We start from the raw sequence: 19,554 nt of genomic DNA, 5'->3' as shown, positions 1-19,554 counted from the left end.
TGAGCTGACAGCTCCCTGCAACAGGCAGTCCAGAGAGGAGAGCTTAACAGAAGAGTTTGTGATTTACATGACTGCAAAACCTCCAGGATTTTTTTTTCTTTCATTTTTATTATGTGATTCCTTTCATAGCTCTATTGAAATGCTCCTATTCTGTTGAAGGAATGTAGACAAGGAGGAGTGCTGTCTAACAGCCAGGAGCAGAGCTGCTGAATTTTCCATCATGTCCAATGCAATCCACTACTTCAGATTCATTTCTGCACTCACATGCAACATTTGATTTTATGTCTAACATTGCATGTCTGCATCTGTCCTTTTTAACCTTGTGTTGCAACAGAAGCAAAGGGTTAAAGCACAAAGGAAGGCTATGAAACATAAAAATTGTTGCTTTCATTTAGGAGATCACTAAACAGCAAATTTCTGGTGGTTTTGCTACAGGGGCTTTTGTGTCCTAGGCTTTTGCTTTGAATATGCTCATACACAGGTTTTTAAATACCTGTATAAATTAAGGAAACTTCACACATGATTCAGAATTTATACCATAGTTAAAATCTAACAAGAGATGAATTTGCCTTAAAAATTAACAATATTTACCAGAGGTTTGGGGTATGCTCTTTTAATGATGTCACTTTTTTTGCAATTCAGTCAGTGAAATTTTTTTTGCTTCTCTGTTTCACTCCTCTGTTTGAGTCAGCAGGCACTGACAGAGGGCACTCTAAGCCCCAGTCATCCTCTTGACTTTGATGTGACTGCTCCGTACTTGAAGTTCCACATGGGCCCATAAATGTGAGAGCTGGGGCTCTCGCTAAGTAGGATCTTTTCAATAATGACTTTTTCATAAATAGCTTTTCAAAATGTGTTTCAGGATGGTTTAAAAAGCCAACCGAAAAAAACCCCAACTCCTCAGATGTCTGTCAGAATGTGAGACAGAAACTTGTGGATGAAATGAAAGCTGAAAGCATCAAGCGATTCCTTCGGTAAGCCCTGCTCATCTTGCCTTGTGATTAATTTCATCAGCCATGAAAGCCAGGAAGTGATAACATCAGCTCCAAGAAACAGTCCCTGAAAGCAGAACTGTTAAGGTGCATTGAAAATTCCTGGTTTGTGAAGGCTGCCTGGGGAGAGTGGAAGGGAGAGACCCACAACCCTTCTGCTTCTTTCCTCCCCATTTTTGAAATTGTCTTTTCAGCACAAGGGTACTTCCCTCAAGCTCTATTGCTTCCAGTGCTCATCATAAAATTTTGCTATGAAGATTTTCTATAGTCTTCAGCTAAAGTAGTATAACTGCTTTTTTGTTCATGACTCTCTGAAGCTCTAGCATGAGAGAAGTGAAGAATTTTGTTCTTTGTTCTCGAACAGAGATTATTTTACTTCATTTGGTAAAAACTGATTGCTGTTAATTACATTTGATTGATAATCTGTCCAATGTGTCCTTAAATTTTCAGTATAAGCAATAATCCAGTTAATCCAGTTAGTCCAAGTAGAAAATCTATACATTCAAAAGGTTACAGTGCTTGCATGCTACTGAGTTATGTGTGTAGTTACAACTTGGAACAAGAGATGATGAAGAGAGGTGGCTCAGGTTTGATATTAGGAAAAATTTCACCTCAGATAGAGTGAAGTATTGACACAGGCTGCCCAGGGAGGGTGTGCAGTCACCATCCCTGGAGGTGTTCGAGAACTGTGTAGATGTGGCACTGAGGGAGACATGGTTAGTGGGCATGGTGGGGTTGGACTGTTGTTTGCACTCAGTGATCTTAGAGTTCTTTTCCAACCTTAATCATAATTCTGTGATTCTTTCATTCAATAAACTGATAAGTACTACTGGTGGCCTTTTGTTCTATTCTAGCTCCTTTACCGAGTTGCCTCATCTTGCAGGAACTGAGCAGAATTTTCTTCTTGCCAAACAAATTCAAGGCCAGTGGAAGGAATTTGGATTGGATTCAGCAGAACTTGTTCATTATGATGTGCTGCTTTCCTACCCAAGTGAAACACAGCCAAACTACATCTCAGTAATTGATGATCAAGGGAATGAGGTGATATTTTTAATGATGAAGCTACGTTTATGTAAGATCTCTTTTAAGAAATAATGTCTTCCTCTGTCTTCACACTCCCTCATCCCAGCACTGGGCTTGATATTCTGATAAAAAAATCCAGTGGAAAGAGAACTCAAATGTAAAAATAGTTTTCCAGTCTGTGCAGCAAAACAGAATAGTGTGGCTTAAATCTCAGTGCCTGATACAGAAGAGAAAGGATGTGAGGTTAGGCAGGGACTCAACACATGTATGCCATAACATGTAAGAATGACCATTACTGGTCCATATTAGAGGTACGTCTAGACAATATCCTCTTTCTGCAAACAGCTTTAAGTAGATACTCAGGCAAATTTAGGAAAAAGAAATGTGTCCAATGTGCATAATTCTTCCAGTGTCTTCAGCTCAAATGTGATTGTATCACATTCGGAGAACATATTAGACTTCTTTTCCAAGTATTTAATTGGTCAGTACCCTTATTAGCTCTCTGTTCCAAGTGCCTATCCTGAGTCTGCTTGAATGTCTGTACAATTGTTTCTACACATTGCTGAGGTATGCCATGCAGTGCTGCTCACTGTATGGAGTACTGCTTCTTTTCAATTGCCCTGAATATGATCTTACTGCCTTCCTGGGGTATTGGAAATAATAACAAATGACTCGTATGTAGTCACCTTCATTTTTTACACCCAGGAGAATTAATAGGTAGCAGTGAAGAGGGAAGATGGAGCTGCTACGGAAGCATCATAGCACACTGGCAAGAATGGAGGCCACTGGTAGGAACTGAGGAATATGTGCTCAGGAAGGAATGAACTTAGAGGTAAAAGAATGGAGAAAGCCTTCCAGAAACTCCTTAACACAGTCTCTGAGACTCTCACAAGGTGACAAAGAATAAAAGTAAACTTGAGACAACATGAGTGTTACAGATAAATAGTGGTGAAAGGCTGCATGTTTAACTGGAGCATAACTACTTCAGAGAGGTGAATACATGAATAATAACGTAGGTGGGAGTTATCACAAGAAATGCCTGTGAAGGCATGGATGAACTAGGTGTCTTTATATTGTTGTCACCTCTTGGCATTTTTCTGCTACTTCTTTACTTAAATGACTGATGAACATCTTCTGACAAGTGATCTGTATTCACTTATGCACTGTATGCACTGTAGCAGCATTATGTTATAAAAATTCAGCCATGTATCCTCAGCTGATTTTTCTTTGAAGTTATGCGTGATGTTTAGCATTCCATCTTTTTGCTGACAGTTTAAGGAAATTAGCATATCATTTGCATTAACTGAACTTATACCTTGAGGTGCACTGCTTGACCAAAGATGTTATTTATTGATAGATTTTCAATACTTCATCATTTGAACCACCTCCTCAGGGATATGAAAATGTTACTGATATATTGCCACCATATAATGCTTTTTCAGCGCAAGGAACACCAGAGGTAAGAAAGAAAAGTAAGAGATTTGTTGACTGAAATCATGTTTTGAGAAACACTTGGTGGAATGGATTGCTTCAGCATTTCAAAATATTTCCTGTAGAAATTTTAATTAACCATTGCTACAAGGGAAGAAAAGGACAGCTAGGCCGCATATTATGTGAAGTTTAGAAGTCTATTAAAAAGAAGCCTTTCTGAAAGTGCTAGAAATGTGGTTTGTGAAACAAGTGAAGAGCTTCTATTTCTATGGAAAATTGGATACATCTCAGATTACTCCACATTACTCAGTCATGTAGAAAGGATTTCCATGAGTATTTCGGATTGAGTATGTGTCTTCTGAGGTTAAAAAATTACTCGAACTAATAATTCTTCATGGCTAGATCAATCAGGGGCAGCATTGTTTTATATATATTTATATATGAATAAAATTATATAATAGCAAGTGTCTATGTATACAAGGAATAGCATTATCTATCCATGGCCACAGAACTTTGTTACGTTAGCAGACTGCGTTGTTTTCGTTTGCAGCCTTGGTTTGTATGGTTGCTGGGCAGCATGTAAGTGCAGGGTAATACAGGAAGGTCAGCTGCCTAAGACAAGATTTCCTGTAGATATGATGGAAATATTTTGTTATTACTTTTATCGGGGCTGGAACTCATGTATGGAAATACAAAATATATCACACATGAAGAAAATCGAAGAGGTATTTTGTTTGTTCGATGACCAATTGCCAACAAACTGATGTTCTTTACTGCACAGGCAGATCTGGTATATGTGAATTATGGCCGCACTGAAGATTTTTTTAAGCTGGAGCGTGAAATGGGAATTAACTGTACAGGAAAGATTGTTATAGCCAGATATGGGAAGATCTTCAGAGGAAACAAAGTAAGTGCCGTGTTTAATTTAATTTAATTTTATTTTTTTTTGTAGGTAGCTTTGTCTAATACTGCTCATGGTAAAGCCTGCAGGAGTTAATGACAAATATAAGTTGCAATATATGAGCAGAATCATAGAATCATAAAATAGCTTGGTTGGAAAGGACCTCAAGGTTCATCAAGTTCCAACCTCACTGACACAGGCAGGATTGCCAACTGCTAGATCAAGCACAAGATCAGGCTGCCCAGGGCCCCATCCAACCTGGCCTTAAACACCTCCAGGGATAGAGCAACCACAGCCTCTCTGGACAACTTGTTTCAGCACCTCACTTCCATCCCAGTGAAAAACTTCCTCCTGACATCTAATCTAAATCTCCCCTCCATTGATTTAAAACCATTTCCCCTTGTGTAAGCACTATCTACCTATGTAAAATGTTTATTTTCCTTCTGTTTATAATATCCCTTTAAATATTGAAAGGCCTTTATGAGGTCACCCCACAGCCTTCTCTTCTCCAGGCTGAGCAAGCTCAGATCCCTCAGCTGTCTTTGTAGGGGAGGTGCTCCAGACTCCTGATCATCTTAATGGCCCTCCTCTGGATGCTCTCAAACAGCTCCACATCTTTCCTGTGTTGGGACCCCCAAACCTGGAAGCAGTACTCCAGATGGGACCTCATGAGGGCAGAGCAGAGTGGGACAGTTATCTCCCTTGCGCTGCTGCCAACCCTCTTCTGATGCAACCGAGGTTATTGTTGGCCTTCCAGGCTGTAAGAGCACACTTCTGGCTTGTGTTAAGTTTTCCATCTACCAGGACTCTAAGTCCTCAGCAAGGCTACCCTCAAGGATTTCTTCTCCCGTTCTGTATATACACCTGGAGTTACCCCGACCCAAGTGCAAAATTCTGCACTTTGCTTTGTTGAACCTCACTAGGTTGTTATGGACCCATCTCTTGAGTTTAAAAGGTCCCTCTGGATGGCATCCCTTCCTTCTGCCATATCAATTGCAATAGTCAGCTTGGTGACATCAGCAAACTTGCTGAGGGTGTGCTCGGTCCTATAATCTGTGTCATTGATAAAGATGTTGAAAAGTCCTGATAATGCATTCAGCATCTCTGCCTTCTTTACAATAACTTGTAACAGAAGGAAAATCGTTAAGCATACTAATCTTCTGAGAGTGATATGACTACAAACTCTTTAGGCAGTTCTTGCAAGAGATTAGTTTGGGGAACAGAGTAGTTTGTAGAGCCAAGGTATTTACTACTTTTCATCTAAAGAGCTACAGTATTTTGGAGAAGGATTCAATAAGGATTCTGATGTACAGACAGTGAGTAACTAACTACTCCTCTGGGTTTGGACGTCAACTCCAATAAAATTCAGGATAGAAGGAAAAGGAGGGTAGTGGTTAGTTTTTTTTCTCTCAATGTTATGCCTTGTGCTTTATCTCACAGCTTTGAAGTATGATTTAAAGGTGTGACACAAACAATGATCTTAATGTCTTTTGTTGTGGTTTGTTCTGATGAGTCTGTGATCATTTTCACTTTTCCACATATATATCTTCTAAAAGTATGTCCCCATGGGAATAAATCACAGCACTTGAAATTATTATTGCACTTAAGAAACCCTATATTTCTTAATGCCAAATCATTTTACAGGTTAAAAATGCCATTTTAGCAGGAGCCATAGGGATCATACTTTATTCAGACCCTGCTGACTATTGTGCCCCAGGAGTAGATCCTTACCCAGATGGCTGGAACCTTCCAGGCAGAGGAGTCCAGCGTGGGAATGTGCTGAACCTGAATGGTGCAGGAGATCCTCTAACACCTGGTTATCCTGCAAAAGGTGAGTGACAGATCTGTACCTTGGATCATCAAGTACTTTCTAAAATGATACTGGAAGTTACTGTAGCTATAGAAATTCATCTGGTTTTGGTACAGATGCAAAGAGAAAAGCTACTTAGAACGACTTCTAGCAGTCGTTCATTTTCCTGGTGCACAGTAGATTCTGCCTGTGTCATTTCAACTGGTTGCTTCTGAGGTAGGTGGGGATGGTTATGTTTTCTGGAAAATCTCTTTGCATTTTCTCAGCCTTACAACTCTCAGCTGAATGATTTCAGGTTTACAGACTGCAAAGTAGTTGAAAATGAGTAACAATTTACAGCTGTTTCTAAATCTCTGTGTTTCGCAAGAGGACAAGTTTAAACTACATTATATTCTATCATCAAAGAGGAGTAATAGTTTTGCTTGAAGGTATGTTTTCTTTCTCATCCTAAATTCCAAGTAGAAAAACAATTTAGAATTCTCTATACAGGGTGTAAATTTCTGTAATAAAAATAACAGTAGCCTAGAGCCTTTTGAAACTTGGCACCATAACGCTTGTCTTGTCTCTATAGGCATCCTGAATTAAGGTGTCTACCAGTCCTGTCTGCCAAAGGGATGGCAACAAAAGGGTGCTTCTGGAAAGCTCACTGGCTTGTGTGATCACTACTGGAGGCATCACACACACCATATAGAAAAAAAGCAAACCTAACAGGGCAGGCTGTGTGTGGCTCACTAGATTCAGAGAGACAGTGAAAATCTGCAAATTAGGTAAATCACAGCATCACAGAATTGTTGGAAGGACCTCTAGAGATCATCGAGTCCAACCCCCAAATGTATCTGTGGATGTCTTCTGAATCTGGCAGAAAGCAAACACCAGCTTGGTTATCTCACATTCAGCTTTGAAGAGACATAATAATGTAGATGGACAGCAAATCTAGCCTTCAGTCAAATGTGCATTCAGATTAGGGATTCATCTACACCAATAATCTCTTTCTACAACCAACTTTAAGTGGATGCCCATGCAAGGTTAGAAACAAAGAAGTGTGTCTGATATGCATAATTCTTCCAGTGTCTGGATGTTTTCAGCTTGAATGTTCTCTGAATGTGATGCAGTCAGTCTCTTTAAGAATCCTCATTAGACCTCTTCAGAAGCACCACTGGATTTGTGACTCTCTTATTACGTTTTGGTTTTCTAGAAGCAATATCTAAGAAATGATATAAGAAATGATTTAGGAATTGATGTATGCTTGTGAGTGATATGTGGCTGCATCAATCAAAAGAAATCTTGGTTTAGTTTGGTGAAAGCTGATAAGAATGCTATACAATGGATATTTTGTTCTGGTTTCTTAGAGTACACTTTCCGATACAAAGTGAATGAAGGTGTAGGGATTCCAAAAATCCCAGTTCATCCCATTGGATATCATGATGCAGAAGTGTTATTACAGTGAGTATACATCAGTCCTCTTCACCACAATTTAGCATTCACAAATGTACTGTGAGATTTTTTTATTCTAAGATGGTAAAATCTGTAGAGTTACTTATATTTATTGTTATTCTGTAGTAGCATGTGCTTCAGAAATTTCAAAGTTTTGGAGCAATCTGTTTCAGGCATGATGTTTTTAAGAATTTTGTAAGCCCACTTTGGTTTAGGTGCAGCAGCTATTAAAGGATTTTCTGCTTTTAGCCCACTGCTCAACTGTTTTTCTTGGTTTTCACTTAACAGTGCAATGGGAGGACCTGCAGCTCCAGACAGCACCTGGAAGGGAGCTCTGAATGTGTCATATAACGTAGGGCCAGGATTTGTAGACAACTTTTCAACAAGGTCTGTTTTAACACTCACCTGTTCATAAAAACTGCAAAAATGTCCACAAGAAAAAGATTGTGAAGCAATACAACCAGAGGTGTCCTAATAGCAACATATGATCATAGAATGGTTTTGAATGAAAGGGACCTTGAATTCAAATCTAGTTCTAGCCACTCTGCCCTGGATAAATTAACTTCATTCTTAGTGGAGAACACTCAATGATAAATATTAGAATTTGGAGGTAAATGGTCAAAACTACAGTGTTGCTCAGTGTTCCCCAATGTAAATGGATAGACAGATGCAAAGAGTATATATCCAGTCCATCTATCTATTACTTTTTCTTTCATGTTTCTAATGATCAGGGGAAAATAGTTAAGCCAATCTGTAGATGTCCAAAAGGGAAACACTACTAATTAAGTAGTACTCTTCTAGATAGCTTTCCATCGTCCACTGGAAGCCTCCCAGAGTTTCTTTGAACATAAGAGCTGTGGAATGGTTTGTGAGTCCATCAACTGTTTCCCAAAGCTGGTAGTTCCCATGGTGAAAAGTCTGTAAAAATGACAGGATATAAGAAAATGAAGCACAATGTCTTACTAATTTGATTAGGGAAAAATTGAACTTGGAACTGTTAGATTAGCAATAGTATTTTGCTCTTTACCTTTTTTCATCTCTAATGGAGAAATAAAACTGGTCAGGTGTCCAGCACTGAGAATCACTTTCAAGCACACCAAGCCCCTGTAACAGCTGTGGTTGGAAGTCAATGATTTGACTGGCTGTCAGGGACTGTCATGGCATTCCTGATATCTGATAACTGATAAACAGCGTTAAAAAAGTTAAGATTGGTTTCACATGGGAATACATCATGTGAAAATAATTCCAGCTTACATGCAATTTTACTCTATGAGGATTGGTCAGTAGCAATGAACAGTGTGTGAAAATGATGTGTTGTTATCACTGTTCAAACTCCTGCAGAACAAGATATTATTTTGACACTATATAATTTTGTAAAGACTTCATTTATCTTTATTCCTTCCTTCTCTGTTCTAACACCATCTGAAAATGAACTAAGTAGGAAAAAAATAAGAAAGCATAATCAAGATGATGTTTTGAATGTCTTCAAGAGTAATAAAACCAATAGTTAGGAAGGAACTACCATGATTCATTGTGAACACGTATGCAAAGGAAATATTTTTGAATGCACTTCTTAACATCTTCCCACTTTATAGGAGAAGTAGTTTTTGTAAATAAAGACTAATCCTGCATATACTTTTCTATCAGAGTAATTCCATATGAAAAGGAGACTTTTGAGTCTAGGTAGACAGACACTTGCGCATGGAAATGTGCAAGTATAAGCATATTCAAGCCACAGATGCCAGTTACTTTCTGGGCAGTGATCCAGTAGCTGTCTTGAGAAGTGGGTCTCAATTTTAACAGCCATGCAGATTCACTGCTGAAAAGATGTGCAACTCTTGGAGTTTTGCCAGACGCCAAATTAGTGTTGTTTCATTCTTTGTGTCTTCTATAAGTTAAAAGGGGCTGAATAGTACCTGAATTCCCTTTCTTTTTATGAAATTTCATGAGAAGTTTTTTTTTAATATATTATTTTGCTTTGACAAATCTTGATCACTTTGATCTGCTGTCTTAAACAGAGATTTCAGTCTATTTGTGCTTAACTGTTTATTATGACCATCTCTCCAACTTCTATCACAATTCATGCAGTTTTGCTAAAAAATCACAGTGTATTCTTTATAAAAATATTTATATCTGCAGTTATCATTTTGGTCAAAATTCAGGTTCATTTTTAGTTACTGCGTAGACTTTTCAGTTTCCTGCTCTAACATATATTTGACCAATTGTCACCTATAAATAACAATTCAATAAATTCTGTCACCATTTGAAACTTTAGAGGCTGACCTGTGTAGGCCTCTTTCTGTCAACAGTTTAACTTGAAATAAGAAATGGGAAGCTGATGCAGCATGATGGATTAGATAAGTGCTGAACACACAAAGCAAAACAGGAACTTAAACTTTCTTACTTACTTCTCAGAGCTTCTCAGAGATGGTTACACCAACTGCTTTTCATTTCAGAAAAGTCAGAATGCACGTTCATACAAGCAATAAAGTTGCTAGAATTTACAACGTCATTGGTATCATCAGAGGAGCTGTGGAACCAGGTGAGCATAAGGTGCCTGAGGATTTTAATTCCTTCTTTATTTGGTGTTTGGTGAAATTGTCATCAGGTTGCAAGAAAAAGTCACTTTCTAAGATAGCCAGATAGTACTGGAACCTGAGAAATCCTTAATAGCTTGTCCCATCCCTCCACTACACTGTTTTTAATAGGCATTCTCAAAAATATACTTGAATTATAATGCTGAAATGATAGACATAATTCTTTACATGCCTGTCCTTTTACCGTGGGATTCTGCTTATATAATTAATATGTTTTGTCTGGCAAATCTTGACAGAATGCAAAGCGCAGAAAACTGGTTATGATTTAGGACCTTAACATCCTATTGTAAACAGGATATGTATAAAAGAATGTTAATTCAAAAAGTGTGTAGAATAGATTTGCTTGCATTGCAAAGGGCGGTAAAACCCACCCCGTTTCAACCCCCTGCCATGGGCTGGTTGCCCCCCACCAGCTCAGGCTGCCCATGGCCCATCCAACCTGGCCTTGAGCACCTCCAGGGATGGGGCTGCCACAACTTTGGGCATCAGTGCCAGGACCTCACTGCCCTCAATAAAAATTTTCTTCCCTATATCTAATCTAACTCTCTTTTAGTTTACAGCCTTAACTTGTTGTCCTGTCACTGCATGCTTTTGTAAAAAGTCTTTCTTCATCTTTCATATAAACCCCCTATAAGTAATGAAGGGCTGTAGTAAGTTCTCCCCAGAGCCTTCAATTCTCCAGGCTGAACAATCCCAGCTGCCTTAGCCTTTCTTCACAAGAGACATGTTCCAGCCCTCTGATCATCTTCATGGTCCTCTAGACCCACTCTAAGAGATCCTTGTGTTTCTTTTATTGGAGACCCCAGACCTAGATGCACTACACCAGGCAAGATCTCACAAAGGCAGAGCAGATGGGGACAGTACCCTTTCTCACCCTGCTGCCACCCTGCTTTTGATGCTTCTGGGCTGTAAGAGCACACTGTTGTCTCATGTCAAGCTTCTCCATCCTGAATACTTGCTCCTCAGAACTGCACTCAATCCATTCATCCCTTAGCCCATATCTGTGTTTGGAATTGCCCTGAGCCAGAGGTAGGACCTTGCATTTGGCCTTGTTGAACTTCATGAGCTTTGCATGGGTCCACCTCTCCAGCCTGTCCTGATCCCTCTGGATGGCATCCCACTCCTCCAACCACACCATGCAGCTCGGTGTCACTGACAAAGCTGGTGAGGATGCATTATCACAGAATCACAGAATGGCCAGGGTTGAAAGGGACCTCAAGGAGCATGAATCTCCAACCCCCTGCCACATGCAGGGCCACCAACCTCCACATTTAATACCAGACCAGCTGCCCAGGGCCCCATCCAACCTGGCCTTCAGCACCTCCAAGGATGGGGTATCCACAACCTCTCTGTGCAGCTGTTCCAGTACCTGACCATTCTCTCTGTAAAGAACTTCCCCTGATATCCAACCTAAATCTTCCCTCCCTCAACTTAAAACCATTTCCCCTTGTCCTGCTGTTATCTACCCTTCAAAGAGTTGATTCCCCTCCTGTTTGTAGGCTCCGTTTAGGTACTGAAAGGCTGCAATGAGGTCACCTCACAGCCTTCTTTCCTCCGGGCTGAACAAGCCCAGTTCCCTCAGCCTGTCTTCGTAGGGGAGATGCTCCAGTCCCCCCACTAAATCCCACTGTCCATGTTACTGACAAATATGTTGAATAATAATAGTGGAATCAATAGAAATGCTAATAACCTAAATGCATTTTTAAGTCAGGATTGATATTGTGTGCTTGTTTGCAGATAGATACATTATTTTAGGAGGTCATAGAGACTCCTGGGTATTTGGTGGCATTGATCCAAGTACGGGTGCAGCTGTTCTTCAAGAGGTCGTTCGAAGTTTTGGTAAAATGAAGATGGAAGGTAACTTACTTATTATGGACTTAAAGTGATGGATATGGAAAAGAACAGCTTTGAGAGATTGTGATGGATATTCCCAGTAGCAGCTTTGATTTAAGCTTCACCTTTACAGAAAGTTGGTTGTATATTTCATTGAAGAGATGCATATGCAGCATTGCATCTTAGTTGGCTGAATTTATTCCCTCATCTTTCTCGTCAGTGTAATATCACTATTTTAGTTGTACGAAATGAAAATTTTACATTAAGAAAAATGTCTTTGCAGTAATATGTTTCTCTAAAGAACCTAGAATTGTTTTTTTTTTTTACTGCTATTTCAATTAAGTCTGTTTTTTTAAAGTGATTCAATTAACTGTGGCGAAATTAAACTTGAAAATTAATTTTGTGACTGCAGGTTGGAGACCTAAGCGAACTATCATTTTTGCTAGCTGGGATGCAGAGGAGTTTGGATTGCTGGGTTCCACAGAATGGGCTGAGGTAAATAACGTGGTTTATTAGCACTGGAACATTTAACAGATTTTTTTGCTGTTAAAATTTCATTTATGGAGGTGTATTTGTAGAACTTGGATTTTGCTTTCAAAATATGTAAAGAAAATACTTAAATATTTTTATTTAGTGTATTTATCAGTAGAACACAAAATTGCAGAACAAAACCAGAAACATAAAACAGCATCATTCGTCTGTTAACAAAGCTGAGATTTCTCTTTCCTTGGACTTGCACTAACCTTTTTTCCCATGAAATGATGTTTTGCTTCCAGCTGCAATAGACACTGTGCCCCTTAATGTTGTTTTATGGGATATTAGATAAAGGAAACATAATATAAATTACCTCTAAAATTATTTATTGAGTGGAGGGAGTTGGTACTAAAACTTCACCTCTCCTGAATTCCAGTGGTAACAAAAGTGTACTGTACATAAATATTTTATTTATGGTTTCTTTCTCTATGTATCTGGGCATGTTTAGATGCTATCAGGAGAAAAAAGAACAATTCTTTTAAGTATGAGGTGTCTGAAAGCATGATACTTAAAAGATCTAATTCTCTTGAGCAGTAATGAATAGATTAGCTCTTTGTATGCTTATTCTCATATTACTACTGCTGCTCTGTAATGTTTTTTGTTTAATAATTTTACAGCCAGTAATCTATCATCCACTATTTCACTCCATGGCAGCTGTAGTAGATTAGAAGCCTCTAAGCACCACTCGTATCTGAACCTCGATGTTTTTCTGTTATTGTTTTCCTGCTTTGTCTCAGTGGTGCGCATTCCTCCTCTTTGACACCAAAATTAGATTTTATTTTCTCTGGAGACTTTCCTCACAGCTTACATTCATTTTCCTGCAGCTGCCAGATTTGCCATCTACTAAATCTTGGGGAAAATTAATCCATTATATTTACTGTCTTCTCTGTAACAAAGACTGCAAGTGTGGCAACATCCTTTTGTTACATAAACACATCTTGAAGGAATTTATGCTGCAAATATGCTTTTCCACATATGCATGGCCCCATGTATGCACATACAAGATTGCTTTCTTCCTTCATATTCTCCTCCAGAATCTTCTCTAGTGTTTGTTTTGAAGATAGTGCATCATCGAGTTATTATCAAGCTAATTTGTAGTTCGCATGATTTAAAAATAATTAGTTGGTTATAAATTGAATGAATCAAGTATCAATTACTAACCTAATTAGAATATCTATTACAAAGCCAAGATTTAGTAACATACCACTTCCTGATTAGAATACCAATTCCAAAAATAATTACCGGTTTGCAAAAAAATTAAGCATATGTGTGTAAGTATTTATCATGAAAGCAATACGTAGTTGACTCAAAACTGCTTTGATTCATTGTTTTTAGAAATGAGTGAGTGTAGAAATTACAGCAATACCCACTTTATCATTGTTAAAACTCAGTTAAATACTGGAACGTGATATCAGTAGCAAAACTGGTGAGGCTACATTTAGAATACTGTGTCCAGTTCTGGGCTCCCCAGTTCAAAAAGGACAGAGATCTCCTAGAGAAAGTCCAGTGGAGGACTACAAAGATGGTAAAGAGCCTGAAGCATCTCCTGTATGAGGAAAGGCTGAGTAACCTGGATCTGTTCAGCCTGAGGAGAAGAAAATTGAGGGGGGATCAGATTAATGTTTGTAAATATCTAAAAGGAGGTGGGAGGCAAATGAATGGGGCCAGGCTCTACTCAGTGGTGTGTAGTGATAGGACAAGGAGCAGTGGCCTAAAACTTGAACGTAGAAAGTTCCATATGAACATGTGGAAGAGCTTCTTTATGGTAAGGGTGACAGAGCTTAGGAAAGAAGTTGCCCAGATAATTTGTTTAGTCTCCTTCTATGGAGATATTCAAGACCCATCTGGACTCTCTCCAGTATGAGAGGTTGGTTGCTTTCCAGAAAAAAATGAGTCCCAGAAGCAAGAGTGAATGTTGTATGCTGAGATCATTGACCCATCCTCAAATATCACAATAATTGGTGAAGAACATTGTGCTACTTATCCTGACTTTTTTTCTAAAGGTAATGTGGTTAAAACAAATAAACAAACAAAAAGCCCACCTAGTATACTTAATATGCTCTTGAGTAAATGTCACTAACTGAAGGTAATAATTACACTTTTACAACCCCAGGAAAATGCCAGAGTCCTCCAGGAACGAGCAGTGGCGTACATCAACACAGATTCTTCTATAGAAGGTGTGTCTTACTTTTAAACTCACTTTACTTTATGGATGTCAGTTTTAGTAATTCACTGTGTATTATTATTGCATCCAGAGCTAGCAAACATCAATTATGTAATATTCAGTAATTGTAGCAAATACAGAATGAAATGGAGGGAGAGGACAATTCAAATCCTCATGCTGCTTGCTTGTTGCAAGTAGTGCCATCCATGAGCTGCAGTCCACATATCTGGAAGCCAGAAGGCCTCCTCTGTATTCAGTGTTCTGTGCAAATGAACTGAGCAGTCTGAATTTTTAAATCTCTCTTAACTGCTTTAGCAGTTATTATACAATTATTGTTGATGTATGGCTGACTTACACATACAGCTCCAGCTCCATTTACTGTGGAAGTGTAGTATCTTGGGACACTATACTTACAGTTACAGGGCAATTACTGTCAAAACCTTGGGGTTGTGTTTTGTAGGTCTGGGAAATCGTTCTGTTGCTTTGGGATGGGGTGCACCCCTTTGTGCAGTGCTGTGAAGGGAGGCTGTGCAGAGTTCTTTGCAGAATATGCCTGAGCTGTCATAGAAAAATAAGCTCTCCAGAGTGATTCACAAAAAAAGTGACCCACAGTTATTTAATTTACTGTGTCCTTCAGATTCTCCGAAGAATCTGGCATACAGGAATGCTGCTTAGAAACTAGACTTGGGAAGTTAGAGCAAGCACAATGACCTAAATCAGAGTAGCAAGAATAATATCATTTAATTATTCTGAGCTTTGTTACAGAAGGTCTTCATTTGCTGTTTTCTGTGCTGAAATTATCATACAACCATAGAATTGTTTGAGTTGGAAGAGAAAGAACTCTTAGAGGCCATCCAGTCCAACTACCTTGGATGAACAGGGACACCTACAGCTCCATCAGGTGCTTGGAGCCTGTCCAGCCTCACCTTGAGTGTCTCCAGGGATGGGGCATCATCCACCACCTTTCTGGGCAACCTGTGCCAGTGCCTCACCACTCTCATCGTAAAAAACTTCCTAATATCCAGTTTAAATCACCTCTTGTTTTGTTTGAAACCATTTCCCCTTGTCCTGTCACCACACACCCTGCTAAAGAGTCTGTCCCTTTCTTTCTCCCAGCCCCTTTTAGACACTAAAAGGCCGCTCTCAGGTCTCCCTGGAGCCTTCTCATCTTCAGGCTGAACAGCCTCAGCTCTCTCAGCCTGTCCTTGTAGGGGAGGAGTTCCATCAGTAGAGCCCCATGAATCTGTTCAGCACCGTATTCTCAGTTCTTTCTGGCATTGCTTTTTCCATGTTAAACCCAACCATTTTGAGCTTACTCTGTGTGAATAAAATGGATATCAGTAGGCACATTTAAAAACTCTTCTTACTCCTGTCAGCTGAACATTCTGTCTGTCACAAAAGGATTGGAAGGAAAGAAAAGGCAAACCCAGTTTCTAAATGCTGTGTTGGAGGTTGGGTGTAAGGACAGTAGAGCTGTTCTTTCAATTATACAGTGTACATGCTGTGGAAAAAGTGGAGCAGAAATTCACATTTAGATCTTATGGATGAAATAATAGCTTTACAACTGCTTCATATTCTCAGCATGGATTGTAACACATTTATTTTTTTCAGCTGATCTGCAGCCAACTTGCTGCTGCATTAACTATTTTCTTCCAAATCCTCATTACTCAAACGTGTCTCTTGCTCTTTGCATTAAAGAAAGTGTGAGAGTAAAACCAGTGGGAAAGAGATGTAATAAGGCAAAAAAGCACCATCATCAGTGGACTGTTTTAAGTATTTGGGTGTCTTTCACTTTCCTCTAAGCATCCACTGTAGAGCCAAAACATCCATATACTCTGGGAATTATTTTTTTTTTATCACCATGCATTTTCTATAGTGCTTCTCGTGCCATGTTTTGAACAGCAAATTCTTTCTATTCATTGGCCTTGAGACTTGAAAATCCATAAAAGGAATAGCAAGTCACTCTTTTGAGTATTTTTGTGTCTCTAATTTCCACTTCTCAAATAGAGACTCTTGTTGGAAACATTATTAATGTTATCAAGTGATTTTAACGTTATATAGAATTTTTTACATTGTTGTTGGGTTTTCTGTAATTGTTAGTCCAACGCTCACTCTTGTGAGCATGCAGTGGATGACCCCAGGTCTAAAGCAGTAACAAGACCTAATAACAGAGTTTTCTGATGTTTCATTATGTCAAAACCTTCTCACCCTTCTAGTTGTCCACATGTTTGCCCAGCTACTGTTGGGTGACTACAGAAAAGGTTGCTTTGCAGACCTGTCTCCCTCAGCATTGACAGTAGTTTCTTTGCAGTGGGGCTCTTGCTGCTATGACTGACAGCTTCCCTATGAGATACTTACCCACTTACCACTGCATTCTGTTTAATGCAGGCTTTTGGGAGCATGTGAGAGACAGGGTCAATGAGTGACAAGTAGCTGATGAAGGATAGTTGCGCATATTCTAGAACTATGGGGAAGCTTCATTACATTACTTTACATGTTCAATAACCAGTGCACTACTGTTGTGTAGAAACAGGAGCTTACAAAGTGTGACCAAATAAACAGTCTGTTTCTGTGTGTATTCTGAGGAAAGATCTAAATTTTTTGCCTTGGAGTTGAGAAGGAGTTTGTCTAAGAAAGGACTGCAGGGCTTAATCCATTAAGAAGATAATGCCAATTGTATGTGGAGGGAAGATTTCCATGTCTGTGCTTCATTTTCAGGCAACTACACATTAAGAGTTGACTGCACCCCTCTTCTCTACAAACTGATATATAATCTAACAAAAGAGGTACTGAATCAGAATGTTTATTGTTCTTGATTTTCTGAGAATGCGCAAATTTATTGGATAAAATGGGACTATTGAGTAATATTGCTTTTGTCTTATAGCAGTGCTAAACAATCTTGATCCTACTAAAATTCTCTCAGTGGTACACAATCCTGGCTCACAGTTCCCTAGTACTCTTAGCAAGGCTGAAATGTGTCGCTGACATAACTGGAATATTATTTGCAATATATAATGAAATAATTGTATGTAGAGATAACTGTATATATGTTTGTATAAAACTTGGAATATAGATAATTGTATAAATAAATGAGTTTGAGATAAGAAAACACTTAAGCAAGATCAATTCTTGTAAGCATGCAAGGAAATAAACTGCATTTGACATTCAAGTGCAATCTATTACAATCTAAAATCTATTTCTTTTCACATTGGCTAGATACCAGTTTTTCTCAGATCCCCTTGAATCAGCTTCAGATCTCACTGAGCTTCTGAAACACTATAATAAATATCAGAGGACTGAATGGGCTTTGTAGTGGGCCAGTTGTATGGATTTGCTTTACTACAAGTGGTCAGATCATATCTCCTTTGCTTTTTTAACTCTCAGCACAAATTATCACAAGGCTGAAAGACTTATTTTCTCTCTCTGAAGAATCTCATTTACAATGCATTTTCTCTATATACTCTTTTTTTTTTTTTCTTTTCAGTTTTGTGCCACAGTTTTCTAGAGAATAATTTTTGGCTATCTTTTCTTACTCCTTGACTGGTGACTGCCTCCCATGGAAGATAAAATCATGTTCAATTTTTACAGTGCTTCAATTTGATAGTTTTCAATTCCAAACCACCTCAAATTTATCAATGTTGATGTGTCCCAAGTGGCCTCCAGTGACCACATATCTTTTGCTGTGAAACTTCTCCTTCCTACTCCTTTGACCTTCCCTGTAAGATCATTAATAGAAGTTTTTGGGATTTCCCCAAGGAAAATGATGTTTTGATGGACCGAAGAAGAGAAATCAGAGATACTAAGGGCAATGTGTTGAAAGATCACTTCTACCTAGGCCACCATTTCTGGTAGCATAGAAACATGTGTACAGGTGACTGATAAACATTGTAGAGATGTGATATATCTTTTCCTTCCCTCACCGATTCTAGCATCACAGAATAAAATTTATATAAGGATTTGAACATCATTATTCTCCTGGGATCTGATTCCAGATTTAAATCTAAGTTAGAGTGAACAGTTCATTTTATAAGGTTCTTAGCGTTGTATGAAAACTCTGGTCAGTGGTTTTGATACGACCAGAGCTGTTAGAATAACATCTCCGACAGAGCATGAAGCATTTTCACTTGCCTATGTCAAGAGTTCAGCTTGCTCCTGTTATGCCATTTCCAATTTAGCCTTAAAACTTTACTGAAATGCCCTGAAAATGACAGCAGTCAAGTGACTGCTTCACAAAGTTGTTATTTTTTCTGCTAACTGTTGCCATAATTTTAGAGGTCAGATCTCCTAGGATTTTCAAGGATTTTGGAGTCTGTATGTTTTTCAATGCTGTATTAAGACTCAACAATATTATGCATCTAACCATGCACATTTATGCTTTGCATTAAAAAAAAAAAAAAAAAAGAAAAGAAAAAGACGGAGAGAGAAAAATCCCAATCTTGTGCAGATCATAACCAATTTTACACTTGAAAGACAATGGTAGCTTTAGCCATAGCTGTCACAGACAGGTAAGCATAGCTGGAGACCTGGGCCAGGGGTTCTGATTTACGTGAAACTCTGCCATAGTTCTTCTAGCAGCTTTGGACAGCGAATTTCCTAGCGTCGAAATTTTCCATCATGGATACATAACTATCCATTTACTTTTTTTTTAAGATAAGTGTGTCTTGCACAACAGGGCTCCAATCTTGGCTGTGTTCCACTGACACTACTTTAGGCCACAATTCCTTTATAAGCTTCCTGTAAGAAATGCCAATTTCAGGCTCAGCCTGTTGAGGGAACATCATTGTTTTGTGTGCGAAGTTGTGATGGCTTAGGGCTGTCTTTTCTTCTTGCCAGCT

General features: G+C 38.8%; 1 protein-coding gene across 5 annotated transcripts in view; it reads left to right on the top strand.

Moving 5' to 3' along the window:
* The window catches only part of LOC100550530 (N-acetylated-alpha-linked acidic dipeptidase 2), a 36,286-nt gene that overhangs the window by 6,568 nt on the left and 10,164 nt on the right, over window positions 1-19,554 (top strand). For 3 of the 5 annotated variants that reach the window (XM_085216400.1, XM_085216399.1, XM_003203527.5), the window contains 12 exons: window positions 863-974; window positions 1,847-2,033; window positions 3,373-3,474; window positions 4,228-4,353; window positions 5,992-6,178; window positions 7,507-7,600; window positions 7,880-7,978; window positions 10,048-10,133; window positions 11,926-12,045; window positions 12,434-12,516; window positions 14,669-14,732; window positions 17,438-17,505. In XM_085216400.1, coding sequence (XP_085072526.1) covers window positions 943-974; window positions 1,847-2,033; window positions 3,373-3,474; window positions 4,228-4,353; window positions 5,992-6,178; window positions 7,507-7,600; window positions 7,880-7,978; window positions 10,048-10,133; window positions 11,926-12,045; window positions 12,434-12,516; window positions 14,669-14,732; window positions 17,438-17,505 — 1,248 coding nt within the window. In that variant the 5' untranslated portion in view covers window positions 863-942. Of the gene's footprint in view, window positions 1-862; window positions 975-1,846; window positions 2,848-3,372; window positions 3,475-4,227; window positions 4,354-5,991; window positions 6,179-7,506; window positions 7,601-7,879; window positions 7,979-10,047; window positions 10,134-11,925; window positions 12,046-12,433; window positions 12,517-14,668; window positions 14,733-17,437; window positions 17,506-19,554 lie in introns of all 5 variants that reach the window. The other 2 variants (XM_031552100.2, XM_010706201.4) reach the window with 2 other exon arrangements.

The sequence above is a fragment of the Meleagris gallopavo genome, chromosome 1 (assembly GCF_905368555.1).
Source record: "Meleagris gallopavo chromosome 1, MGAL_WU_HG_1.1, whole genome shotgun sequence".
NCBI classification, from domain to species: domain Eukaryota; kingdom Metazoa; phylum Chordata; class Aves; order Galliformes; family Phasianidae; genus Meleagris; species Meleagris gallopavo.
Note: the sequence above shows the minus strand (reverse complement) of the source record. Positions and strands in the feature narration are given on the sequence as shown.